At 40.9% G+C, this 24,724-nt stretch overlaps 1 protein-coding gene and 1 long non-coding RNA gene across 5 annotated transcripts in view; one reads left to right on the top strand and one right to left on the bottom strand.

Moving 5' to 3' along the window:
* Nucleotides 1-24,724, top strand: part of STARD13 (StAR related lipid transfer domain containing 13) — a 283,362-nt gene that overhangs the window by 125,688 nt on the left and 132,950 nt on the right. The window contains exon 1 of one of the 2 annotated variants that reach the window (XM_014889771.2): nt 17,395-17,534. The exons of the other annotated variant lie outside the window; for it this stretch is intronic. Within the exon in view, the coding sequence (XP_014745257.2) occupies nt 17,411-17,534 (124 nt within the window). The 5' untranslated portion in view covers nt 17,395-17,410. Of the gene's footprint in view, nt 1-17,394; nt 17,535-24,724 lie in introns of those variants that run through there. 2 annotated transcript variants of the gene reach the window in all.
* LOC148224786 (uncharacterized) lies at nt 4,314-18,447 on the bottom strand. 3 transcript variants are annotated; one of them, XR_015801411.1, is made up of 4 exons: nt 18,147-18,447; nt 16,156-16,227; nt 6,589-6,650; nt 4,314-5,230 (listed from the first exon to the last, which is right to left on the bottom strand). It is a non-coding gene; the product is annotated as an uncharacterized LOC148224786 (long non-coding RNA). The 3 variants fall into 3 exon arrangements; XR_015801410.1 differs by having other exon boundaries at nt 4,314-6,650; XR_015801412.1 differs by lacking the exons at nt 16,156-16,227; nt 18,147-18,447 and adding an exon at nt 7,712-16,146 and having other exon boundaries at nt 4,314-6,650.

The raw sequence follows: 24,724 nt of genomic DNA, 5'->3' as shown, positions 1-24,724 counted from the left end.
ATTAGAAGTAGGTAGAGTTGGTGCTTGTCCTGCAGTCCGTGCATCAGAGGGTCATTTCATTTGGCTCCAGTTCTAACTTTTCTGCAGCATCAGTTTGGCTTCCAAAATTAGGCAGTGAGAATGCCTCTTCCTTTCATAATCAGAAATGATAGAATAAAGCCCTTCTTTGTTCTTCTAAAAAGGCAAACCTTTGCTAGTCAACTCTTACTAATGTATTGGAGCAGCTGAGGGCACACTGAGATCTCCTGCTCTCAAAAGCAAGAGGAAAATGAGATATTGCTGTTTCTTAAAAAAAATAACCATAACAGCCAGGTATAGATTAGAAATTTATGTTTATGTGTTTATTATTTATATGTTTATGCTTTATGTGTATATATTTTATATGTTTATTAATTATATGTTTATTATTTATATGTTTTAGCATGCTAATTATAAACAAAAGCTTGATCCATTAAGAAACACTCTGAATTTTATATGACATTTCTAAAACAATAAAGCAGCAATGTATATAAACATTTTATACACATGCAACTACTCAGTGTTATTATAAATATCTTTCTCTAGTTCCCTGCTCCATGACTCATTTTAAATAAGAAAGAAAAATACTGAAAATAGAGATGATAAATGTTAAAAATAATATCTATTCCATAATTGTACAAAATATAGGTCATTTCAGAATGAAGATATTATAAGCATTTTTCGTAACTCAGTTTGGCTACAGCTTGAGCTCCTAAGGAGAGCTGAACACTAAGCAGCTGGTAGATGAGCTTAGGTTTGTAACAACTCTCGAGATATGACAGGAAACTTGCTGTAAAAGGTGATCTAATTCAGACTGATAAATTGCTCTAAAGTTTTGCCTCTGATGGAATTAGGTTGTGTTGGTTTCCAGCAATGAAGTTCATGGAGACACAGGATTCTTGAGTCATTTTTTTCTGTGACTGAACAATTGCCTGACAAATGTTGCAGACAGACAGCCATATTCAACTCCCTTGCTCCTGGGCAGCCAACTTGTTTTAAATTGGGGGCTTCCAAGAGTCATGGCAGAGGGCACATTTTGCCATTTAACATTTATTCCAAAAGCAACAAATGCCTGGAAAATTTTCATTGAATAATAATAATTTAAAAGTATATTTGTTTTCTGTTTTGATTAGACCTTTCCCTCAGACCTCTCTGATAGCCACAATGCAAGCTATGTCCTCATGTTTTATTTCCTGTGCAATACATAACTGCAAAAATTCAATGATTAGACAGCCTGTAACCAGTGTTAAAGTATACAAACAGCAAAATAAACCTTTAGCTTTTTATTATGCTAACTAAGCATTACAGCTGAGACACACACAAAGAATAATCTATATGGTAGGAATCTTTTGTTTTCAGATAAAGCATTTCTAATGGCTAGCAGTTCCAACAATTTTAGTGTTTCCCATTAGAGAACATTTCCCTTGCAACTATTCTTTAGGTTCAGCTTTTGTTATTTAACTCTTTAGTAGCTGCTCCTAAGGATTAATGTTTAAGGATTTGTGCTGCATCAGAGTGACATGCATCATCTCTCTGAACAGCTCAGCACATAAGATGGATTTTGTTTCTTTGTTTGCAATTCAGGCAGGAAAACACAAAGAAAAGCTTCTGGCTGGAACACACTGCAAAGTATTTGGGACAATAAAGCAATCAAACAAAGCAGTCAGCTTCTGGGCTTTTGCAGCACAGGACCTTTTGTGGTGCTACAGTCAGACCATGCCACTGTTTCCTGCTACTGAATAACCTGCCGTGGTGCAGCTCTGCTCAGAGGAGATGGCCGTGGCTCAAGGACACGCAGTGTCTGTGTGACTGTGACTGGCTTTGAGCAGAGGCACCTCTTCCCACTTCTCTGAGCACCATGGAACTGTGGCTCATATCAGAACCCAGCACAGGACCTGTAGGCATGAGCCTCAATGAGCTTGCAATGCAGTAATGACTGCATTAATTTGAAGGAAGTAATCACTGCATAAACCTCTCCCTAGATATAATGGGACCACTAGAGGAGGACAAAGAGCTATGTTGTGTTGATGTCAACTACGAAGAAACAGAGGGTTGCTTTAGAAGGCTTTTCAGCTGAAAACCATCCAGTCTCTGCCCTTCCTGTTCTCTGTATTAGATTCCACCCAGGCCAGTGTGTTGCTATGACAGAAATGCACATAGAGTTGCTGGTATTTATTGAGCGCTCAGCACAAGGCATAAACAAATTAGTAAATTCCACCATGCTGTCAAGCCACTGCTGAAATGCAGCCAGAGGAGGAGACTGGGGCTGCAAAAGACATACCAAAGCCATCCCATATATAATTCCATTGCATATAATGGCATCTGCCAGTTGTGATCTTGGCTCTGTGTCTTTATGAAGGCAGAGCAATTGGAAAGGCAAGTTCATGAAAACAGATGGCCAAAAGGTTGCTTTACACGTGGGTATTATTAAGTGGATCTGAAGCTGCTCTTCCAGCCTTCATGAATTGTAAGCTGTTGACATAGAGTTTGGGAAGGTGATGGCTGTAGGTTTTTATTTGGTCTTTATTTCTATTTGGTACATACTTACCCTGGAGTCTTTATTGGTTCCCAAAGACACTGTTATATAAGGTTTCTATGACTTAATTCTGGAAAGCAAACTGATTCTAGCATAGAATCTTGCAGGTATGCCCTGTAGAAAATTAGGGATTTTTCTCTGTAGAGTGAAATTTTGTGCCAGTTGCAGTTACCAGCAACTTTTTGGGATTATAGTTAGTCTCTTAATGATGCATTTTTAGCCGTAGAGAAAATTATTTGTATCTGTAAAGAGAAAAAACAGCCTCTACTTTTCACAGATTTCAGAATCCAGCAACATGTCTTAGTAGCTGAGGAAATGGGAAACATTACACACATATATAGATATAATGGGAAATATTATATTTCATAAAATTTATGTAGTTCTTCCAGGAAACTCTTAAAAATGCTGCTTACTTGGATTGCTAATAAGGTCATTTATTATTTTTAAATTTTTTGAACTGAGGTAGTGACAATTGGCCTCAGGCCCAGAGTAGTGTCCTTGTGAGCACTGTACAGACAGAAAAAAAGTCCTTCCCTCACAAACCTTACATTATCATCTATAGTTTTCATTTTAAAAGGTGACTTAAAACATTTACATTTGTTTCTAATTCAGCATTCAAATAATTTGTCAGGAGCTTATTTTCATGCATGTTGGTCCATGAACTGACAGGTGTCCAGGTTACAGTCCCCATCCTGCCAGGTGCTCTTTGCTGTGTCATTTATTCATGCTAAGCTTAGCTCCAGGAGGGGCTTATAATAGCACTGTGTGGCTTGTATGGAGAGCCTCCATACCTGCTCATGCATGCCCAAAAACTCACCTGAGTGGTCAGCATTGGCTCAGCCAGCTGCAGTTCAAGGCTCCTTAGTACAGAAAAATCAGAGAATGAGTGTCTACAGAATGTTGGTGATTCACTTGTCAAAGAAAGACAGAAGTGTCTGGGATACAAAATAGGAGGGAGAGATTCAGAGAATTGTTTCTCTGTTCTTGCTTCCCAAAGCAATGAAGAAGGAATACAGAAAGAAATAATTATAACATCCCCCAACCAACTGGTCTTCTTTCCAGCCTTCCCCAAAAGCAGCTGCCTTACTGTCCATGCTAGGACTCCATTGAGAGAAGCCACAAATTTTGATTTCCAGGCTCTTTGAGTAGGCAAAGCATGCAAAAGGCCACAGGTATTTTGGCATCACCAGCAGACTATTGATACTGGGATCTGTTTGTTTGATAAACATGTAACACATAAAGCTACCCCTTATTTTCACACACTTTTCTTGTCTGCTGACCAATACATGGTAAAAATCTTCAATTTACAGCTCTCTGGACTCTCGTGTGGTAAGAAAAAGGTAAGATGAGTTTCCAAAGATAAAATAAACTTCTGCTTTATATTTTCACCTACTTAGAAGACAACAGAACTGATGCAGTACACTCAATGGCTGGATGATGTATTGGAGAACTCAGTATATTCAGTAGCATAGTTTAAAGTGCACCTTTTCATTTGCTGCTTTTGTTGCTCTGATCCTTTTCCGTGAACCCATATTTCTGGAATTTTTTAAGTGTAACAACCATATAGGGATTATATCCAGAGTATTAAGCTACACCTAGGTAAGTGGGAGTATATAGAAATATGTGAGTGTCTCTAATAATTTGCTGTGATGTATATATGATACATTGATGTAAAGTATAGTATACTGTGCTTCCTTAGGTCTTGATAGACCCTGTGTCTTATGAGGGCTCAGAAGGAAATAAATTTACTCTGCAAGTGTTCATTTGAAACAGCTACACTTTATTCCTAAACAACACAATTTGGATAGGAACAGAGAAGTTCTTTCCAGTGGTTTTGTTCCCTTGGGTTTGATCCTTCTTTTAGCAGAGTCTGGCACACTGTCCTTGGCAATGTCAATGGAGGCCAAGTGGAGCGATGAAGTACTGGAGTTCTGGGCTGCAGGGCTGTTGGGCATGAATTGCTGTCCTTTGGAAATGGCAGAGCCACCTCCACTAACAGCTCTAGGCTTATGTCATCAGTATTCTTTTAGATGTCACAGAGAAGCTGCTCCTGGGTTTTGGCAGGAAACACTCCCCCACACCACTTCAGACTCTTTCCTTCTCTTTGCCTTCTCTCCTGTGAGCAGAAACTCTGTCAAGAAAGCACGTTTATTTGGGCCAGGAACAGAGGCAGCCAATGCTCAGCTTTGATTGCCTGGCTGGTAGGGGTTGGGGGAACAGATAATGTCAAGATTTCCTCTGCATTCCAGATCTGTTTTCCTCCTACGGTTAGCAAGCAGTGAGTGTGACTTTTCCCACTCAGCTTTTCCCACAGTCAGTAAGACTTATCTGACAACGGAGTTAGTGTCAACTGTCCAAAACTAACTAGGAGATATCTTCCTTTCACCACTCCTGTGCTGTTATTGCTTATCAATGTCACTCTCCAGCTTAAATGACTGGTTAATTTACAGACATACCGAGACAAATTCACTTCTGTTGCAGCTTCAGTGAGCTCAGTGGAGTTACACTGAGTTTGGCCATAGGTGTCTGAAAAGCACAAGTAGTAGGAATGTGATACTAACAGAAACAAGAACATTGCAACAGTCAAAACAAAAAGGAAGCCCTGAGCTTTGGCAAGATGCCTATTTCAGATTTTGGAGTGTGATCCAACAAGGTGTTCGTGTTTTACAGCTGGTGCTGCAAGAGAAAAGTTGTTATTCAACAGCAAAACACTTCCTACGTCTCCACATCAAAACACAGCCCATATTAAAAAGCAACAAATGAAGAAACAAGTTACAGGCTTTCAGAACACAAATTCTATTGAGAATCATGATGAATTTGTTTTTAGATCTATTAGAGATTGAAAAGACTAGAGTGAAACTGAAGCACACTCAACTTGAGATTTTCAAATGAATCTAAAAGTGTTGAATATTGAAATACTATTAGAATTCCACAGAAACAGGAAATGTGAGATGGAATTGATACCTCCAGTTTACCTCCAGTCCAAGATGGCTTTCTAAGAACCTCTCCTGTAATTTGTGGTAGAGAGGCATTTTCAAATTGTAACATCTTTTTCAGCTAGATCAAGTCCTGCTCCATAGGCCTACTGTAGTGCCTCTTCTAGGCAGTTGGTTTGGGATGGAATGAGACATCCTCTCAAGGACATGTGTTTCCATCCCACCTTCCCACCTCCCTCAATTCTCTTTTAACAGTGGGTGTCCAAAATTCAAGGAAGGGAAATCTGTTGCTTTTGAAATTTTATTAACATTTCTGTTTCACAGATGAAGTTAAAGTGAATGAAGTGCAAAACCAAGCATTCTAGAGTTAACTCAGTTAATTCTATTAACCTGGACTAGTATGCAAACGGAGATCATTGCACCCAGAGCACTTTGTTCATTGCTCTCCTCACTTCTCTACACCATGCACAAATCCCACCTACTGGTTTTGTCTGTGATAGTCTTCTGGACTCCATTGCATTTGTTCCCTTTCTCTACATTTCCTTCTTTGCAAAATCCAGTTTTAGTTTTCTTCCTCACCACTATTTAGTTTCCTCTTAAAGTCACTGCCACTTTAGAGTCTGGTTACTCTCCTGTTCATGATGCCTTACAGTGCTCTTCCTTCTCCTGCCTTTCCTGTTGCCTCTATTCCATACCTCTGTGTTGTCCAGAGCATCTTACTCCACTCTGGTTCCCAGTGAAATGGGCAAATGGCTCTGCGTGATCTCTAAACCCATGCAACAGAATTCCTCTTCCCCCCTTGCAATCAAACAAACTCTTGCTTTTCTTTCTGCTGGTTAATGGGCATGTCATGGTCTATCATTGCATCACCCGTGGGTTATGTCTTCTTGACCAGCTGGGGATTAGCCACCTTTCTGGGTAATAACAAGCAAGGTTTAAAAACTGAGGGCCAAAAGGACTGAAATTTCAGATTCCTGTTTATACTCTCAGATGATGACTTTTAAATTGGAAATTGGAAATTTCATTTCTGAAAGTTGGAAAGGGACTTACATTCTAAAACTTAGGGGCATAGTTTATAAAACCATGAAATTTTGGTACCTGAACAGAGTATTTCCTTAACAGACTTAATGCCTGGATGTGAGTACATTCTGGAGTCTTTTCTGCAAATAAGAGACAAAAGACACTGTCAGAAATGGAGGTAAACATGGAAGTGTTGGAACACATTCATCAGGTTCAGCTGTCCAAGGGAGATAAAATGATACCCATATTTAAAGTTGAAAAGAAGTCGTTGTGGGCAACAAAAATAATTACTGCTTCCCATATTAATTATCATATGTTTGTGAAAACAACAAAGCAATCTATAACATTCCCAAATAAGAATACAGATGTAGGACCCAGTATGGGTTTGTAAAAAGAAAAAAGAAGCTGCTTTTGCACAGAAAAACAGGAAGAGATAAAACTTATCTTGGCTTTCCAAACTAATATTCCAGAGATATTCAAAACAGAGATGAAATAATGTGAGAAATCAGTGTGGGAAGGAAATTTTGGTCATAGAACATAAACTTCATAAAAGATCCAAAGACACATAAATTGAGCTTGTCAGTTTTCAGAATAAAGAGAGGCTAATAATAGGTTGCCCAAAGGATTTTTCTAGGGCAAGTATCATTTAAAGCTTCATTATCTTGACAAGTGAGTGAACAGATGGCAAAATCTGTAGCAAATTCAAGATTTCCTAGGGTCCTGAAGATTAATAAGATTTCTGAAAACCAAATTCAAATCACCAGAACAAGGTGATTTGACAACCTCAGTGAAGGTGGGATTTCAATTTACCTAAGTGTGAGGTAATGTTCAGGAATGATCTGAAGTGTTCATTGATACTGCATACTTAATGAAGTGTTAGCAGCTCAGAAAGATACCTAAGCAGCATTATGGACAGCTTAATTAAAACTGCTCAGTGAAAACATCTGTTCAATTTGCAGCACTAGTTGTGAAAGCAAATAAAACACTGATTTATATGAACCATAAAAACCAGCATTGATATTATAATAATGTAATAATATAAATTCAGGGAACTATATTACAGTGATGCCCAGCATCATCAACATTACAAAACTGTCTACAAAAAGAAATATTCAGAGAAGTCAGCAAAGGATAGTAAGCAGGGAAGACACAATCGTTTTACTTGCTCCATGAAAAAATGTGGTACTGAATTCCTACTCACCTCTAAGTCATAGGGATATCCAATGTCTGCAAGATACAGAAGAAGCAGCACGCTCTGTGTACTGGAACCTTTTTCCCCAATTAATGAGGATCATCAAATCAGCGAGAAATGGAGGGCTTTGTGTTCATGTATTCTTAAGAAACATGATGAGAGTTCCCATAGTAGATGAAATTTTCCAGTGAAGCACATGGCAACTTTTGCAGTTACATCATCAAATTCATAACTTCACCATTAATGTGAGACTGTTACTAGTCTTTGGTCTTAATTGTTGTATTGGTTTGTTGGGGTTTTTTTAAGAATGATTAGAGTCTTATTTTAGGAATGGAGGCTGTCCCTGGTGATTATTGAGAAGACCCTAGGTTTCAGCAATTCTGCATTAAAAAGGTAATTTGTACTTGTGCAAAGCAAAGTAAGAGCCTATTGCTACTTTCTAGTAGTACATACAACCTATTTTGCATTTATCTTGCCCAGCCATAAAAGATAAGCTATAGGACAGGAAAGAGGTGGATAAACCCAAATCTACTTAAGTCCTAAAGAAGGATAATGTTTCCCAGATGAAACAGTTTTCTTTATGACTTGACTGGCAGCAGTGAAGTACTTTAGATCATTTTAAAACCATTTAGCAACATTTCAGAATAGAAATAAGGAATCGCTTCCAGTATGAGTCAGAATTAGACAAGTTTTTGGTCTTCATATTTATTTCTGACACTTTTTTTTCCCCTTTAGCATTGACAGTCACATATTTTTAAGGCCTGAACTCTTAAAAGTATGTATCTGATAACTTTGATCAAACCAAGGATTACTTAATGTAAATGTTCTCTGTCAGGTAAATTAACTGATCTTCTGTCTCAAAAGCCACCACTGTGGTAAGATCCTGCTGAGTTATAATCCCTTTAGCACCTATTCTCCAAGAAATTTGCATGGGTTTTTGTAATGTAAATGAGTCAAAAATAGTCCCTGAAATGTAGAACAATCTCAGGTAATTACTGCTGAACAGATTTGTGTCAGCCCAAAATGACAAAAAGGCGTTGAAACAAATCTGCATGACAGTAGTGTAAGTAAACAAGATGAGCAACAGCTGCACTGTAAAGGTGTTCCAACATCATCTGTAGGAACTGACTTCACTAGAAGTCATTGCAATACTGAAAAAATGGACTTTGGAACCAGCAATACATACAAGCAAAGTAAAAACCTTTTCTTGCCTCCTGGAACAGTCCTGAATGCATATCTCCTTCATTTGCATGGCACTTGAATGAAGTCAAGGAGAAATGTCTTGGTGGAGTCTCAAAAAAGCGTCTGTTAATAAGAGGGGGATTGGGCCAGCTGAATACAGTGTTTCAGGGGGATGCAAGGAGGAGCTAAAGCCTGTTCTGTTCTTTTTGGAATCAACTTTTCAAGTAATTATAAATAAAAAAGATTGTGCTTTCTGGCAGGCAAGTGGTGGCACACTCAGTAGAGAGCTCTGGCTGTAATCTCTGTCATCATTCTGGTCACATCAGTCTACACAGCAGCAGGTGATGTGAAACACCTCCTCAAGCTCTCTCTACTTTTGCTACGCTTGGCCAACTACAGAGCAGTCCCTGCTACTGCCTTTCTTGGGAATTAAGTTGCTTTACTATGTACTATTTTCTATCCAAAAGCAAAAGTAAAAAAGAAAAAAGAAAAATATTTTTACATTTTCTAGCTTTCTCCCATGGTCTTTGATGTTAGTATTTATATAATAATAATTTAATGTGACTATTAAAATTCAGTTATGTGAAAAGCACGTGAGTGCATAGCTTAGCATTTTTGCCTCTTGCATGCAGAAACTGGAGCCTATTTGGAAAACTACAAAAAGGCATGCTTTAATTTCTCACAGGTGAGTCCTTTTACATAACTGTAATTCCCCAGCATCGCATCACTGCTCCTATAAAGTCTGCTGCCTACTATGCAGTGACACCTTATGACTTACCTCTCTGAGCATATGTAGTATAGTCCACATAAAAATATAACACAGTTTTGTTTCTAAGATAATGAATCTTGAATGAAACGATGCCATTATGCAAACCCCCTTACATGCAGTAGGCAGGAAGAGTACAAGCAAACAATACTAAGGTGAAGGAGCTACAAATTTGTTGTCACAAGTGTTTTTTAGACTTGCAATTCATAGCTACGCTTTTGCCTACCTCATTATATGAAACTATTATTGCAGCACTGTTGGACATCATTTGGTAACTTTTTTCCTCAGAGCTTTCTGTAATGGTTTCAAGGGCAGTACTACAGGCCTCTTTGTGTTTCAACCAAAAAAAGTAAAACACTCAGCAACTCAAAGTAAACCCTTCTCTGCATTGCTCTACAAACTGAAACTGCAGTTGTTACTGCTGACTTGTTAATATAACACAGACATGGACATTTCCTGGTTACTGTAAACACTGAAATGCTTTTGGAGTTAATGGAATACAGGTGCTGCCTGACACTACCAAAACGTTCTCACAGAAACAGGGACATTTTCGGACAGAAAGAGCTGCAGATCCACCTAGTCCAGCCCCTTCTTCACAGCATGAATATCCTGCTTCTCAGTGGGAATATACAGATATGTTAAATGTCATGAAACAGGCATTCTTCCTCAGCTTAAGCTCCTTTATACTCCCAGGAATGGCTGTACCACTCAGCCTGCTGGAACAGAGAGTTCTGTAATGCCAGAGCTGGGTGATGGAGTGGGCTTAGGCAGGCTCTGAGCCGGCTGGGAAACCTTCCCAATGGAGCTGTGGGAAATGATGCTTACAATCGAATCGTCACCAGCCTTCACTTCAAATGAGACTCAGACAATGCTGCAGACAGACAATTAGCCCTTCTTTATTGTGGAATCAAGAAGAAATTTAAAATCAGCTTTAGTGATTCAAGATCCTGTTGAACTGTTTAGGTTAATAGGGATTGGCTTAGGCCCCAGCCAAATTTTGATTCTGATCATAATAATCTTCCTACCTGAAATTCCATCCCCTAGAGCAACTGGCCACAACATTCTTTATTTACTGGCCAAAAACATGAGTGACATTGTTTTTTAATTTTATTAAATATATGTATTTAAAACCTGTTAAGTATGTCAAACTAGTAGCTGTGTGGTCAGATGAGGGTTGCAATATATTGATACTTGGCAATATACTGCCATCAGTCAATAACCTGATTACTCAAAATGTGTGTGTGCAGAGAGGTATTTGCTTATCTAAAAAAATGTTCTTGCTCTTATATAAAAATTGGTTTGGGGAACAATTTGTTTGCATTGTTGTTAGAACCTGCTGTCAAGATTGATCACATTTTCCTGTGTAATCCAGGAGAGTTATTAAAAAAAAGAGAGAAAACGCTCACAGGTCTCTGAACCAATATCCTGCTATAGTGTGTGCAAAATTGCCATTGACTGCTGCAAGGCAAGACTTTTTTACACAAATGTTCTAATTATTTCTACCGTGATGGTAATAACAGTTGGAAGTTTAGAAAAAAAAAATTAAATTGTGGTTTAGACAAAGTCCCAATACAATATTAAGGAAATGAGCACTTTGAGAGCAAAGAAAGATGTAGTTTAAAACAATATATTTTTTTCAACTGACTGAAGAAGAGGGGGAAAATCAGACACCAGAAGCTGGAGTGAGAACAGGGGCAATATTCTGTGCTGAGACATTTTGTGTTTCAACATAGCTGCTCACTTATTCAAGCGCATTAATCACTTAAAAATTTCAAGCTCAGCTCCAGTAAAAAACCAATATGTCTACACATATAAAATGTAGTCCACTTTCCCAGTTGCTTAATCATTGAATAATTGGCTATTTCTATAGAGACTGGCTTTGCTCAGCACAAGATTTCATATCTTCTATGTAATATATTTTAAAGATGTCCACAGAGCATCTTACGAAAGGAAGTGAAAGTTTATTGGCACTTGGTTTGTTTTGTCCGTTCTTCTCCTCTGTTATCTGAGAAATGTTCAAGGGCTCTTGTGGCTGCAATTCTTCAGAATTTCAGCTGGAGCATCAGCTTTGTTGTCTACTATTCCACAGAAGTTCCCTGTTTACTCACAGGGCAGTACATCCAATCATCATTTGTACCACAGCTGCCTCCCTGTCCCCTTCTTCACCATTCTCATATAACAGAGCAACCCTCTACTTGTCACACAAGACCTTCACCTGGAGTTTATAATTTAGGCTGTGTTAGTACAAGAGACTGGAGAGGTAGAGGGGTTGTTAAAAAATAACCTGCAAGAGCTAGATATAAGCAGAATGCAAGATGAAAAGTGCAGGTTAAAGCTAGCCAGAATATGAAAATCCTGCTGTGTTAAACCCAGGAAAATAGCAGTTATTTTCCAGAAAAATGTATGGTTTCTCTAATTTGTATTCTTTAAGAAACAATGGGTTTTGTCAGAAGTAGGTTGCCAGGTGAAAATTTTTGATTGCTGTAGAAAAAAATGTCATCCCACATTTATCATTTCACTTTTTTTACCATTTACTCTGCCTTGGTAGACACAATCTGGTCTACTGCGTTGCATCCCAAATGCAAATATCCTGGCAGTTCACTACTATCACTGCTCATTGCAGCTCATCCTGCCTTTATGGTGCATCAGTTAGAGGCTGCTTGACTGAAGTCTGAAGGCCCTTCTCTTGCCCCATCTATTTGTTGAATATGAAAAGCTTTCTTCCCACAGCCTGTGTGTCTACAGGATCCCGGCTTTTGCTGTCTACTCATTATGTTTTCAAATATACATTTGTGTGCTTTTGTTAAAAATGCCCCTCATTCTTGAAAGTTGGTCCTCTGAATATATAAAGATACCACATTAACCTCCTTGGAGACTCTCTTGTTAACTCACTTTGCATATCAGTGCCTCCAAACACAATTCTGGTGTGCCAGAAGTACACCAGCAGTTACTACTCTGGCCAGTACTGTTTCATTGCTGTCTCGTACTCCACCCTTCCTACCCCAATCAGGTCTTCTCTCCATCGGTGTCCTGTTTTATATTTAGTTTGCAATCTCCTGAGGGCAAAGATTGTACTTCAGCTCCATCCAGTTTTTGGTTCCAAGCACTTTGAGAACACACTTTATTATTAATAATAACAATAAAGTACCATCCTTTGTATGAATAGAATTAAAGCTTAATTTCCCCCATGCCCTCCATGCCACTTCAAGCAAGGGAGAGGGAGCACAGTCAAACAGCAGACACTTTGTTACTGTAGTCTGTATCTGAGCATACTTAGAGTCTTTTCACAGTGAATACTGCAAGAAGTTCCATTTATTTCAGCATTAATCACTGTGAACAAAAGTGAAAGAATTTGGCCCCCACTAATGAAAGCCAGCAGTGCTCTGCTGTTGGCAAAGTGCAGAGCAATTCTTTCCCAGAGCTTCAGAAAGCTAAAATGAAGCAGGATGAATATATAGGTGCCAATGTCTTGATAAACCAGAAAAGAGTGAAACTAATTTATAATTTATTCTTGTTAAAGCTACCTTAAAATGATGATCATTTGTAAATGTAAATAAAAAGCAAGGAGAGAGTACCAGGGCACAAGCTAGAACGTTTTGTCCTCATTCACAGTGATTCTTATTTTTCTCGATCCCAAATATTTGTTTGTTTACCTAGATGTCAAAGAGGACACCTACTCATATGCCCTTGGTGCTTTTCACATAACTTCAAACACAGAATTAGTATGAAATTCACTGAAGTCTGCTGTTAGGAAAACAAGCAATGGAAAACCTCAAATCTTTTCTTCCTTTCCAGTGGTAACCCAGACTTACAACATCCCACTCAGACCATTAAACCTGTGATAGAAAACAAATTCCACAGCTCTAGGACCCCCCAAGATATAAAGACCACTACCAAAGTTATAAATATTGCTTGATTTGTTCATGTCTAGGCTTTCTGAGCTACTATTTGAAGCTACAAAAGCACAGCAACACCATTTTGAGTATAGTAAAATTCAAGAAGCTTCATTACAGTCAGTTCCTGAAGAATGAGATTCATTATAAAGTCTGGCATTGCACTGATTAGCATCAAACTGCATCATTGATCTTGTAGATCCTGTTATTTCCTCTTTTGCTTTAGTATTACTTTCTAAGGGATACTAGTGTAAGGAGCCTGTGTCCTCTAAACCGCACATAGTAACCAGCACATAGTAACCAAGGATGCACTCTCCCTGCATTTTCCTCCACAAGACGTATCCTGTTTTGTTCTTCTACACATAGGTAAACATTGGGAGGTGATTAAACTAACAAAAAATCCTGACTCATGGTAATTGAAGACAAGAGGATGGAAAGGAAAGAAGTTTTAAGTTTATCATAGTCTTTCAGTAGTTTACAAATGGCAAACCAAAATGTAGGCATGTGTCCTTAGGTTCAATTCTCTTCTTTACCAGATGCATTGGAGTTTTACTAGCACTACATCAGGCTGCATAATGGAATCTGTAACAAATTCAAAACACACTGCTAATTTGAGGCCAGAATACCACGCAGTATCAATTAACTTGGCGTTTAATTACCATGGTGATTGGAAGGAACTATAAATTGCTAAATATATAATTAGTGTATCAGACTTCTGTGCCACAATAGCATCAGATCATGGGTAAAACTAGCTTATACTTTTCCCCAACATTTTACATGCTTGCAAGATTTAAAGGCAGTACTTTAATGCCTGCCAATATTCTGTTATCAATGAGCAAAGACAAATATAATAGTTCAGTTTCTTTTAAGGCATCTGGGAACTTCCTCCTTTCTGTTCATCATATACAGTGGTTTCATTGCAATTATTCTGAAAAGAACCATATCAAGCAGGAAAACTGCATTTTCTCTGGAAAATGTGCCTTCCTTTTCTTTCCCCCAGAAATGTTAGCCATCTTGTGCTGGGTGTCAGATTGTTTCAAGAGGGAAACATGAGTACTGATCAGCTGGCTACTTATACTCTTAACCAACCAATGCAAAATGTGTGAGGGACCAGAATTTTACCATTTTGTCAGATTTTCTAACATTCTAAAAGGAAATTAATTAAGCATGTTTTTCCTATGAATGATTCCTGATACATACCCTCCTTCAAGCAGATTCTGTAGAGTAGCTCTTATTGTAAGTGCTACTATGAGGTGTAATACATCAAAAATACTCATGATGGTAATTCGACTTCTGAACAGCTGACTATGATTAAAAGCATGAAATCGGAACAGGCCAGTTGCTGCATGAGATGTGTTCTCATTACTCAATAGCACTGTTTTCTCTGGGGAGAAAACTACCATATCTGATCTTGCCTCTGGATTTAGTTTTCCACAATAAAGTACCTGAAATTAGTAAGATTTTTGTCAGTGCCTGCCACAGAGTTTGGTCTAGGCTTGCCAGTTCAGTTCTGTTGCTGATTATGAAACACAGCCATATCACTGCAGTTTATCTTAGTAACTTGTGGTGAGATAACATGGGATTAGCAATTGCTAGTATCTAGTCACTAATTATCTGCTTTCAGTAAACCTGGAAGTCTAGGGATATTTTTGATAAAGTAAGATCTTCAAAAATGGTACAGAAGGGAAGATAATATCTTTTGTTCTATTGCTGCATTCTGGCCATCAAAGACAGCAGCTGAAGAAAGAGAGATCTATCTTCCAGACAGGCAGGGTGCTCTAAGATGGTGCATCCGAGTGTAGCTGCCAGAAGAGTGCTGCTGAAGGTTGCAATACTGGCTGATGTGGGCTGGTGTTTGTGGGTGGTGACCCAGCAGTATGATACAAAACCTTCAAAACTGAGTTTATTATTTCACCTTTAGACTGTATGTCATGGCTCATCTTTATAGGGCAGCTGAGTACAATATCAGGAATTAATTTCGCATCTCTGCCTGGTTCCTAACTGATAAAAGCCTCTGACAGAAAACAGGCATAGTAGTGGGTCTTATGTACTGGTAATGGCTGTGTTGGTGAGAGATTAAATAGAGGCAGAGGTCAGAGGCAGATTTACTGGGCAGAGGAGCTGATTGTAGGAACCATAATCCTCTCTTCTCCCATTAACATTAGCAGGTGTTTGCTCTGGGTCATGGGATGTGGGAGTATTTACATAATTATGCTGTCTCCCTTCCAGATCTTGAATGCATCCATCCCTGGAAGGCATCCCTTTTCTCAAAAGTGTTTGTCCAGTCATTTGGAGGACACTGTAGCTGGAATTGCAGGCAGAGGAGTGACATACAACACCTGCACAAGTTCTGGACAAGCACATCGTATCCACTATATCAGCCAAAGTAGAGTAGTTTAAGAAGAACCTTTTTAGATGAACCTTTTAAGAACAGGGACAAAGGAAAACAAATTCACATCACAAAGTAAGCAGAAGACATTATTAAAAGAGTGGTAACATGGAATAAGTCTGTCTGTTTGCTTTTAGTTTCTATGGGTATTGCTGACATTGTAGTTACAGTTTAAATCCAAACAAGATGGGGATATCGATAACATTTAACATGACTGCTTTACCTGGGCAGGCAGCTCTTTCAGAGTAGGGCACTCGCAGCAACATCAGCCTCTGCTTTGCACATCACAAATGCTCTGCCAAAAGAGCGAGCAGTAAGCAATTGATTGCGACTGAATGAAATTAAGCCACTGTTGTCCTTCTCAGCTATCAAACTCTGTGCTAGAGGAACATCCAGGATAGGGAAGGGGCTGCTGTTAAAACAGTATTTTCCAGAGCACAGAAGAAGCAGACACGAAATGGCTTTCCTAAATGGGATAAGAGCCCTGTTATTGATTTCTGTCTAGTCTACGGATGAAGAAATCAGGATTCATTTTGGTCTGTAAAGTGTGCAAAAAGTGTCTGCCAGGGTTTAATTTTGAAACCTTTTCAAAAGTGCAAGAGCTTGTAAGAGAAGAAGCGATGCAGGGGGAAGGAGGTGGGGAGAAAGTGGGTGGAATGCAGAGAAAGTGGCAAAGAAATGGGAGAGACTGTGTTGCGAGGTCTGTGGCTTGATCTTGAAGAGTTGATGAACCTAGGCCTCTGAAAAAAACCCTAATTTTCTTTCCGCAAAAGTTGAAGCATGGGCGAAGCACCTATTACAGCCTCCCGGGAAAAAGGCAGCTCGTTGCCGGCCAGGTTTTCTGTCACCTTGCGGCGGGTGACCTCTCCCTGGAGCAGCGGACGCCTGGCGTTCGCAGCGCTGGGCAGCAAGGCTGGGGTGGCAAGGCAAGGCTGGGGTGGCGGCGGGCAGCTCCCGGTCGCTGTCCAGGGAGCGCAGAAGCGGCAGCGGGAGGCGGCTGGGAGCTGACAGCAGGGCAGCCGCGGGGGCTTGGCCGGACAGTTCCCAAATGAGGGCCACGGGCACAAGCAGGGTCACGGAATTTAGGCGAGGGGCCGCGGGACGTGCGGGGTCTCGGGCCGTCGGTGATGCCTGAACCCGAAGGGCGCAGGGTCCCGGTCAGGGCAGGAGCCGGGCCGGAGCCCGGGGCACCTTCCCCGCCCTGCGGGGGCCGCGGCGCGGGGAGGGAAGGAGGGCGGAGGGCGACGGGGCGTTGAGGGAGGGAGGGAGGGAGGCTGTCGGCGGCAGCGCTGCCCGGGGGCCGAGGCGGGCGGCGCTCAGGTGAAGGAAGGGCCGCCCGCCCGGGGCGGCGGTGACGCGGCGCGGCGCGGCGGGGCTGCCCCGCGGCCCCATGTGGCCGCCGCCGCCCGTCCCCGGCGAGGAGAGCGGCCGCGGGCGCTGAGCGGGGCTGCCCGGGGCGGCATGCGGAGCCGCCGAGGATGAACGGCCAGCGCCGCTCGGCCAAGGCGCAGCTCCGGAGGTCGCTGAGCGAGCAGCTGCGGGACTCCACCGCCAAAGCCTGGGACTTGCTGTGGAGGAATGTCCGGGAGCGGCGGCTCGCAGGTCAGTCCCCGCCGCTCTCTGCCCGTGCCCGCCCCAGGGGACGCCCCGGGGCACGTCCCGGCCCCAGCGGCGCGGAGGGGTCCCGCTCCAGGGGGATGTCTGGGGGCTCCATCTCCGCTGCCCCGCCGGAGCCAGGGGTCCCCGTGGCTTCGGCCGGGCGGGACGGGGAGCTCCCGGCAGGAGCGCGGTCGGCAGCGTGCGGGCAGGTCGGGCTGCGGGCAGGAACCGGGCTCGGGCAGGAGCCGGGCTCGGGCAGGAACCGGACTCGGGCAGGAACCGGGCTCGGGCAGGAACCGGACTCGGGCAGGAACCGGACTCGGGAGGGTCGCACCCCCAGCCCGTGCGGGCAGCTCGGGGCTGCTCACACCGGCACTCGGGCTCGCGGCTGAGCCTCCCCGTCGCTCCGTGCCGGAGGCACCTTCTGAGCATCTCCCAAATGAAGAGGGTTGCCTTTGCCTCCGGGAAGCAGGCTCACCTGCTTCTCTGACCAGTTTTCTAAGTCTAACCAACCAGGTTGGCTCCTCGTAGGGTTTGCATGTGAGAAGTAGCACAACTCTCAAAGAAAAATGGTCTGTTTCATTTCAGATGCTTCTATAGCTTCAGGTCACCTACCTGCTCTGGAAAACCGGCCTCCTGCAGCTTTTCCATCCCCAGGTGGGGACCAGAAGGACACAGAGCAGGGCAGGTGCTCCAGGAGGTCGGATCTCATTTAGAGCACTGCTATTTCAGCAGCACAGTCGCTTTATGCACACAAGCATACATCCATTGTGTATTTGTAAAATACTCCATGAATTAGAAGATCTAGAGAGTACATGCAAGTGCAAAGTAGAGTTATTATATTAGACAACAATACATCAAGATTTATGAGCAGGATCATGTATAATGAAGTCTAATTTGTAAAGATGGATTCCTCTGTCACATCCTACAGCATTATTAAGAGTTTGGTGACCTTGCCTAGGGCACTGTGACATGCTGGTATTGTATAATACAGAGGTAAATGATGCAGGTTTTCAGACTGTGTCTACAGCACATGAGTTCTTATGTACATACAATTAAAGAAATAGATTAAAATTGCATGGTAGTTTTTTTGAAAAATTAATTTAAACTGGGTAGCTTCAACAATGAATTACTAAAACAAATAATTTTGTAGTATTATGGTTAACCAAAATACTAAACTTTTAACGTTTTAATTGAGTTTTAATTCCCTTATTCCTATATTTATAGCAGATGCCAGCACACATTCTGCAAGGATACTGCTGGCTATTTTTTTCCTTTTTGGTCAAAGACAACTATTGCTTGATTGAGCAAAGAACCTGGGCAGGCTGCCATGATACTGTAGCCAACTTCTTAAAGCAACTGGGTATTAAAATTGATGGAGTCAAAACTTTTTATTTAAGGTGGGTAGAATACTAATGTCCTGGGTTTACGCACTGCCATCATTTAAGTGCTATTCATAATACCCTGGTGAGATGCTGATGCACTTGCCCTTTAATTAAATTAGTTATCTGACGACATAATGAAATGTGTACTAATAAATATCTGTTGATGCCAGATATGTTCTCTTGTTCTGTTGTTTTTCTGTCTCTGGCATTTTTGTCCTTGCTTTTATATTTGTTCATCGAGCTGACCTGCATAGCTGCAGTGTATATTCCTCGGCCTCTTCTTCCAGCTTTTGTTATTGAGAAGGCAGGAAATTTAAGCTGATCTAAATGTGTCAACTGTTTTCTGGTTGCCAGCCCAGCTTCTTCTACATCGCAATAGATCCGATCCAAATCAGGTAGACAGTTGTACAAGTTCTGTCTTTTTCCTCAAAGTTGGCATTGTAGTTCAGCTCTGACTGGCAGAGCAGCAGTGTAACTGGTGACTAAGGCTAAAGAGCAATGAACAAAATGAAATGCAGTTTTAACTATCAGTGTGCTGCGATATTCCAACCATCAAGCCAAATAAAAACTTGTGATTAAATCCTCACTGTGATGACAGTTTTGCAGGCACTTACACAGTTACTCTTTTGTTCTGCTTTAGTCTTTTATCTATTTGTTAAGGATCAGAACACCAGTTGACCAAGATACACCTGTAAAAAAAAGCAAGCACATTTTCGTAATTCATAAAAATTATATCATTGTTAGGGTTGGATGAGGTGATGGGAATTCTCCAGTCTAGTCTCCAACTCAGAGCAGGATCAGCCCTGGGAGCAGAGCAGATTACTCAGGGCTTTCCCCAGTGCTCCTTGAGAAGAGTTTCTGCCCTGACATCCATATGCTGGAGCAGAGGGCAGCAGGACACTGCAGGTCAGCAGGGGTGTGAGCTGGAGAAAGGAGCTGAGTCCTGGCTAAAGCAAGGAGAGAGCTGAACTTTGACTCTTCTGCTCCCAAAGAGGCAGAGAGCACGCCTGGGTTGCTGTGGAAAGTAGGTTGTGCACAGAAAGACTGGTACAGTGTGCAGTGTCCTTCCCTCCCTCACCCTTTACAGCAGAGGTGATGAGCAGCAGCCTGGCTCCTGGCATGCTCCTGGACAGGGCTGCTCCGTACTGTCTCTTATTCAGGAGGGATCCGTGGTGCACAGCAGCTCTTAGTCACTTTTTCTGATTCACTGACTGGGATTTGTCTTTTAAACAATGGGTGTACCCTCTACAGTGCCAAAAATTGCGCCCTTAGGGGATTTTTATGCCTTTTGTTATTTTTGCAGAGGTATTTTACACTGTTTCCACAATGCTTATGGTTTAATTTGGAATTCACAAACTGAATGGGAAATGTACCAGAATTTTAACTCCCTGTGGGGATCTGTTTGCCTGAAAAGTTACATAAAATACTGCTGGTTTAATGTAATCCTGTACCACTTTGCCATTATTGAAAACCATTGTTTAAGGAATTTGACTTAAGTATTGAACAGATCCTCCAATAGTGGTCACCTAAGCTAATTCTGAGATCCCTGCTCAAATCATGATCACCTATTACGGTAAAACAGCAAGTTGCAGTTCTCACATTCTTTGCATGTAAGGGGAACGTGCCATTTTCTATCTAGCATTCTTTCCGTTACTATACACTAAAATAAAATTAAAATTTGCTCTTTAAATTCAGTGCTTTGAAGTCAGGAAACACCAGAGGTAAGGACCCCTGTGGCTGTACTGCACAGCCCCCCTTTGTAGGGTAGGATTGTCATGACTGACATGATTGACTGACATGATCATCTCACCCTTTTTGTTGCTGAATTTTTCAGTCTCATTTACTGCAGAAAGTGATGATCCCCGCTGCTGAATCTCTTAACTTAGAGCCTGCTGTACTGCAGCTTTCTGAAATACTGGACTAAGCACAGCATTACAAATTCCCTCAGGTGCTCAGGAGCCTGGTGCTTAGGAGCACTGTCTTGCACATGTCACACCATTAACGTTTTAGTTGTTCCTAGATGCTGCAAGGTTACGTTGCCCCTATTTTAGATAGAAACAAGAGGCAAAATGAGGCGGAACCCTAGAAATATCAGGTTTTGAGAGTTAGAACTTGAATTATCTACTTCAGTACTCAAATTATGACTCTCAGTAGCTGCTGTTGCACAACATTTTGTGCAAATAAGTATTTGAATTCTAACTGTATTGCACCCAGGGAATTAATAACTTGCAGTTTCTGGTGGTCTGGTCAGATTTTGTTTCAAATGACTTGGTGTAAAACAGAGAAGAATGGAAGGTGCTTTGCCACAGGGGCACCATTTACTTGTCGTAGTCTCAAAAACCTGGGGGTTTTTCTGTCTCCTACCTGCAAGAGCTTTAGCAGGGCTGATACATGACCATTGCCCATGATCAGATGGGATTCTTGGAAACTGCATGTGCAGATGAAGATGAGACTTTGTCTTAGTGCCTAGTGGAAAGAGGGCTGAGTAGGTGACTTCAATTCTGAGACGTACTAAAGTTTGCAAAATTAATTTTGTGACCCTAGCATTCTTCTGATAAGAGAAAGCTTTGCGTTTAGTTTCTGAAGTTTAGATTTTAGCTATTATTTAGCAATCTACACAGATTATTGCCAGGATTTCTGCTGTGTAAGGCTGCCTCCACTGTGTCTGTGGCACAGATTCACCCTCAGTCTTTTTGACAAATCTCTTCTCACTTGAGCTTCATGTCCCACAATCCTTTGTATGTTCTGTGTTCTCGAAGAGAATAAATCCCTACTTGATCTCCTCTAGCTCTTCTAGTACAATTCTTCTTATCTGTCCATTGACATCCTCTCTAAGGCCTGCTGTGACAGCCCTTCCAGACAGGACAGCCTTCAGCCCTGTCCTGACTCACACTCAGCTACAGAGCTCCACAGAAGTAACTGCCTGGGGTGGTTTTGGGGACCAGTTTTGGATGCTCCCACTCTTTTTTTTTTTTGGCTTGGCCGTGCTTTGGGTAAATTTGGGATCAATTTTTCCACCACACCTCTAGTGGTTTGCTCAGACTGGCCTTTCAAACTGTTTTAACTTGTCCAGTTTTGGATAGATTTTTCAGACACCAGAGCTAAACTGACTCTTGGACTTCCCCTGTGAAGTTGCGGGGTTTTGTTCCAAAGGATGAAGCACTTGATGTCTCAAATCAAGTAGAATGAAAATGTATAGTGGGACAACACACCATGGACCAAATTGTTCTTAGAAATTGATTACCTCCAAAACTGAGACAGGAATGAGGCAGGCTTGTGAGTAAAAGAAAATCTCAGTCTAAAGAAGCCAAAATTAAGACCTTTAAATGGAAAGTTTTGGAAGTCCTACACTTAGGTGTCTTTAACTGTTCAGGAGGACCTTATAAATTGATTAGCAGCTACAAGTGTATCTTCAAATGTGACTGAAATTCATTTTTATCAGAGATTAAATGGAACATTATCTGACATAGGTAGAAAATTGAGAATAATTTGCCCAGCAGAAAGTAACTGCCACGTTCAGCATGTGGCAAAAATAACAAGGCAATGCACCTGCTCCTCTCAAATTGTGGTGGTTCGTGGGTTATTGAGGTTTTATTGGGTGCAAATGAACAAGCCTAAATTTGTAATTGCACCTCTGACAACATGGTACTCCTTGGCACCTGCTGATCTGTTGATCCTGGGGAAAACAGAAGTGAAAAGTGGGTCTTAAGAAACTAAAACTAGAGATCACAACCAGAACTATGTGAATTTTAGCACAGTTTTCAGTCATACCTGTATGGAGACAAGAGTAGCTATGTTTCTGCAACCTAATTAAAGAGCCATCAAATCTATAGCTTTTTCATAGCTTTTAGTTTTCATTTAAAATTAAATATTTTCAAGAACTTATTTTTGAAGTTTTTACTCTGCAAAGCTGAAGTTTATTTTGGGGTGAAGTCACTGGAAACCCCAGGGAAATATGTGTACCTGGCTCTCAGGTCCTCTGAGAACCCCTGAGCAAAGGCAGGTGTCCCAGTATGGGACCAACCTTGAGTCTGCTGCATCTTGGTATTATTACATTATTGAAATTTATTCTTAATTAGGACCTTTGTGCAAATGTAGCAGATTATTCTACTTTAAAGCCATTCATGAAATGAGTGGATTTTTTTCATAAAATAATTTTGCAAGATCAGTTTTCATTAAGGAGTGTGGGATATGCATATGTGAAAAATGTAGTATTTGGCTGGCATACTTTTATGTTCTATTTTAAAATCAAGCATGCAACATTTTTAGAAAGCAAAGTGGAGATGTTGCAGTCTGTGTCCCCACCAGTGCACTGGAGAGTACAAGATACTGATTCTCATGTATGTTGATAAGATGTGTATGTGTAAATTCCTCCCTAACCCAGCCCCATCAATGGGAAAAGACTGTCCTTTGTCAAAGAGAGAAGTTATGAAAGACATTCTTTATTCATGTTGGAGTGCTTTAGGGAAAAAAGAAAGTGACTTATGAGTGATTCATTTGGCCAGGCACGCCAGGAAATTTTATGCTCTCAGTCCTAAAGAAAATGTAGTAGCCAAAAAAGTAGTCATTGATCTCATAAATTAAATTAATTGTGCCATACATTCTCTATTAATGTGAGGAGAGGGTTTAGATTAGTTTAATTAAAGTATGAAGAGGCTTTTCTTTGCACCTACGTTTGATGGGTTATGTCAGTATCCTGTAAGTTCCATCTCCTTCCCCAGGCACTCCTTGAAGGCCAGTGTTTTGAATCTGGAAAGGGGGCAGTGGTTGCAAAATACCACCATTGTTAGTTCTGCTGCTGCCAGGCTCTCATGACCCTCAGCAACAAGAAGTTAATTCCAGAAGTACAATTACAAAAATACCAATATGCTTGACCCACCAAGTATTTCTGTATCAGCAGGAGACTGTAAAGGGGGGGTGATGGAGGACTCCCCACTGTCTCAAAGTCCAGAGAAAGATGTATTTTTCTCATATTCATTCCCATGGCTCTGCTGCAGTTTGCAATGTAAGATTTGGAGTGATCATGGAAGAGTAGCAGAGGTTTCTAGGGTGACAACAATACTCATCTTCTGGTTTTACATTTAATACATAGATTTTGTATTTGAATCACAGAGAGTTGTATCAGGGATTATTTTCCTAAAATAAATTAAATTTTGATACTTAATTTCCTGACAATAAGAGATACAAATCTCAGCTGATAAAATGAGGAATCAGTCCTGACAATAGAACTGGATACCATTTGAATCAGTCAGTTTCTATTTGATAGCCTTAAAAAATATTCTTGAGAGGTCTTCCTCTTTCTGGAGCTTGGCTGTTCACAGATTTCAGTGACACATTAATCTTTAGAAAATACACTTTCTTTTCCTAGAAAGTTATGATGTCAGTTCTTTTTATAGTACAGTTGTTTGGTTGGTTTGGGTTTGTTTGGTTTGGGTTTTGGTTTGTTTTTTGTTTTTGTTTTTTTTTTTTTCTACTGGCTTTCTGTGCTTCCCTAAGTATTCACAAGGTTCTTTCAGTTCTCAGAAAACAAATATTTCTCCTTTATTCTCTGCACATAGACATGGCCTCAGGTAATTCCACCTGCAGATGCTTCTATGTGACATGAAGGCGGCTGATACCTTGTCAGTTCTCTACACTGTGACTTTATGGAGCATTCCTGTATTCCTGATTGTACTTATCCTGATGTTTGCAGTCCAAATATTGGAAACAATTCATAGTGCTATTTTTCTAAAAGTAGTAAATATAACATAATACTGTTTAAGTTCCTGTACATTTAGATAGATATGTTTATTGGTGCTCGTATTTTTC

Source organism: Sturnus vulgaris, chromosome 2 (genome assembly GCF_052056855.1).
Source record: "Sturnus vulgaris isolate bStuVul1 chromosome 2, bStuVul1.hap1, whole genome shotgun sequence".
In the NCBI taxonomy this organism is placed as follows: domain Eukaryota; kingdom Metazoa; phylum Chordata; class Aves; order Passeriformes; family Sturnidae; genus Sturnus; species Sturnus vulgaris.
This window is presented reverse-complemented; position numbering and strand designations above follow the sequence as displayed.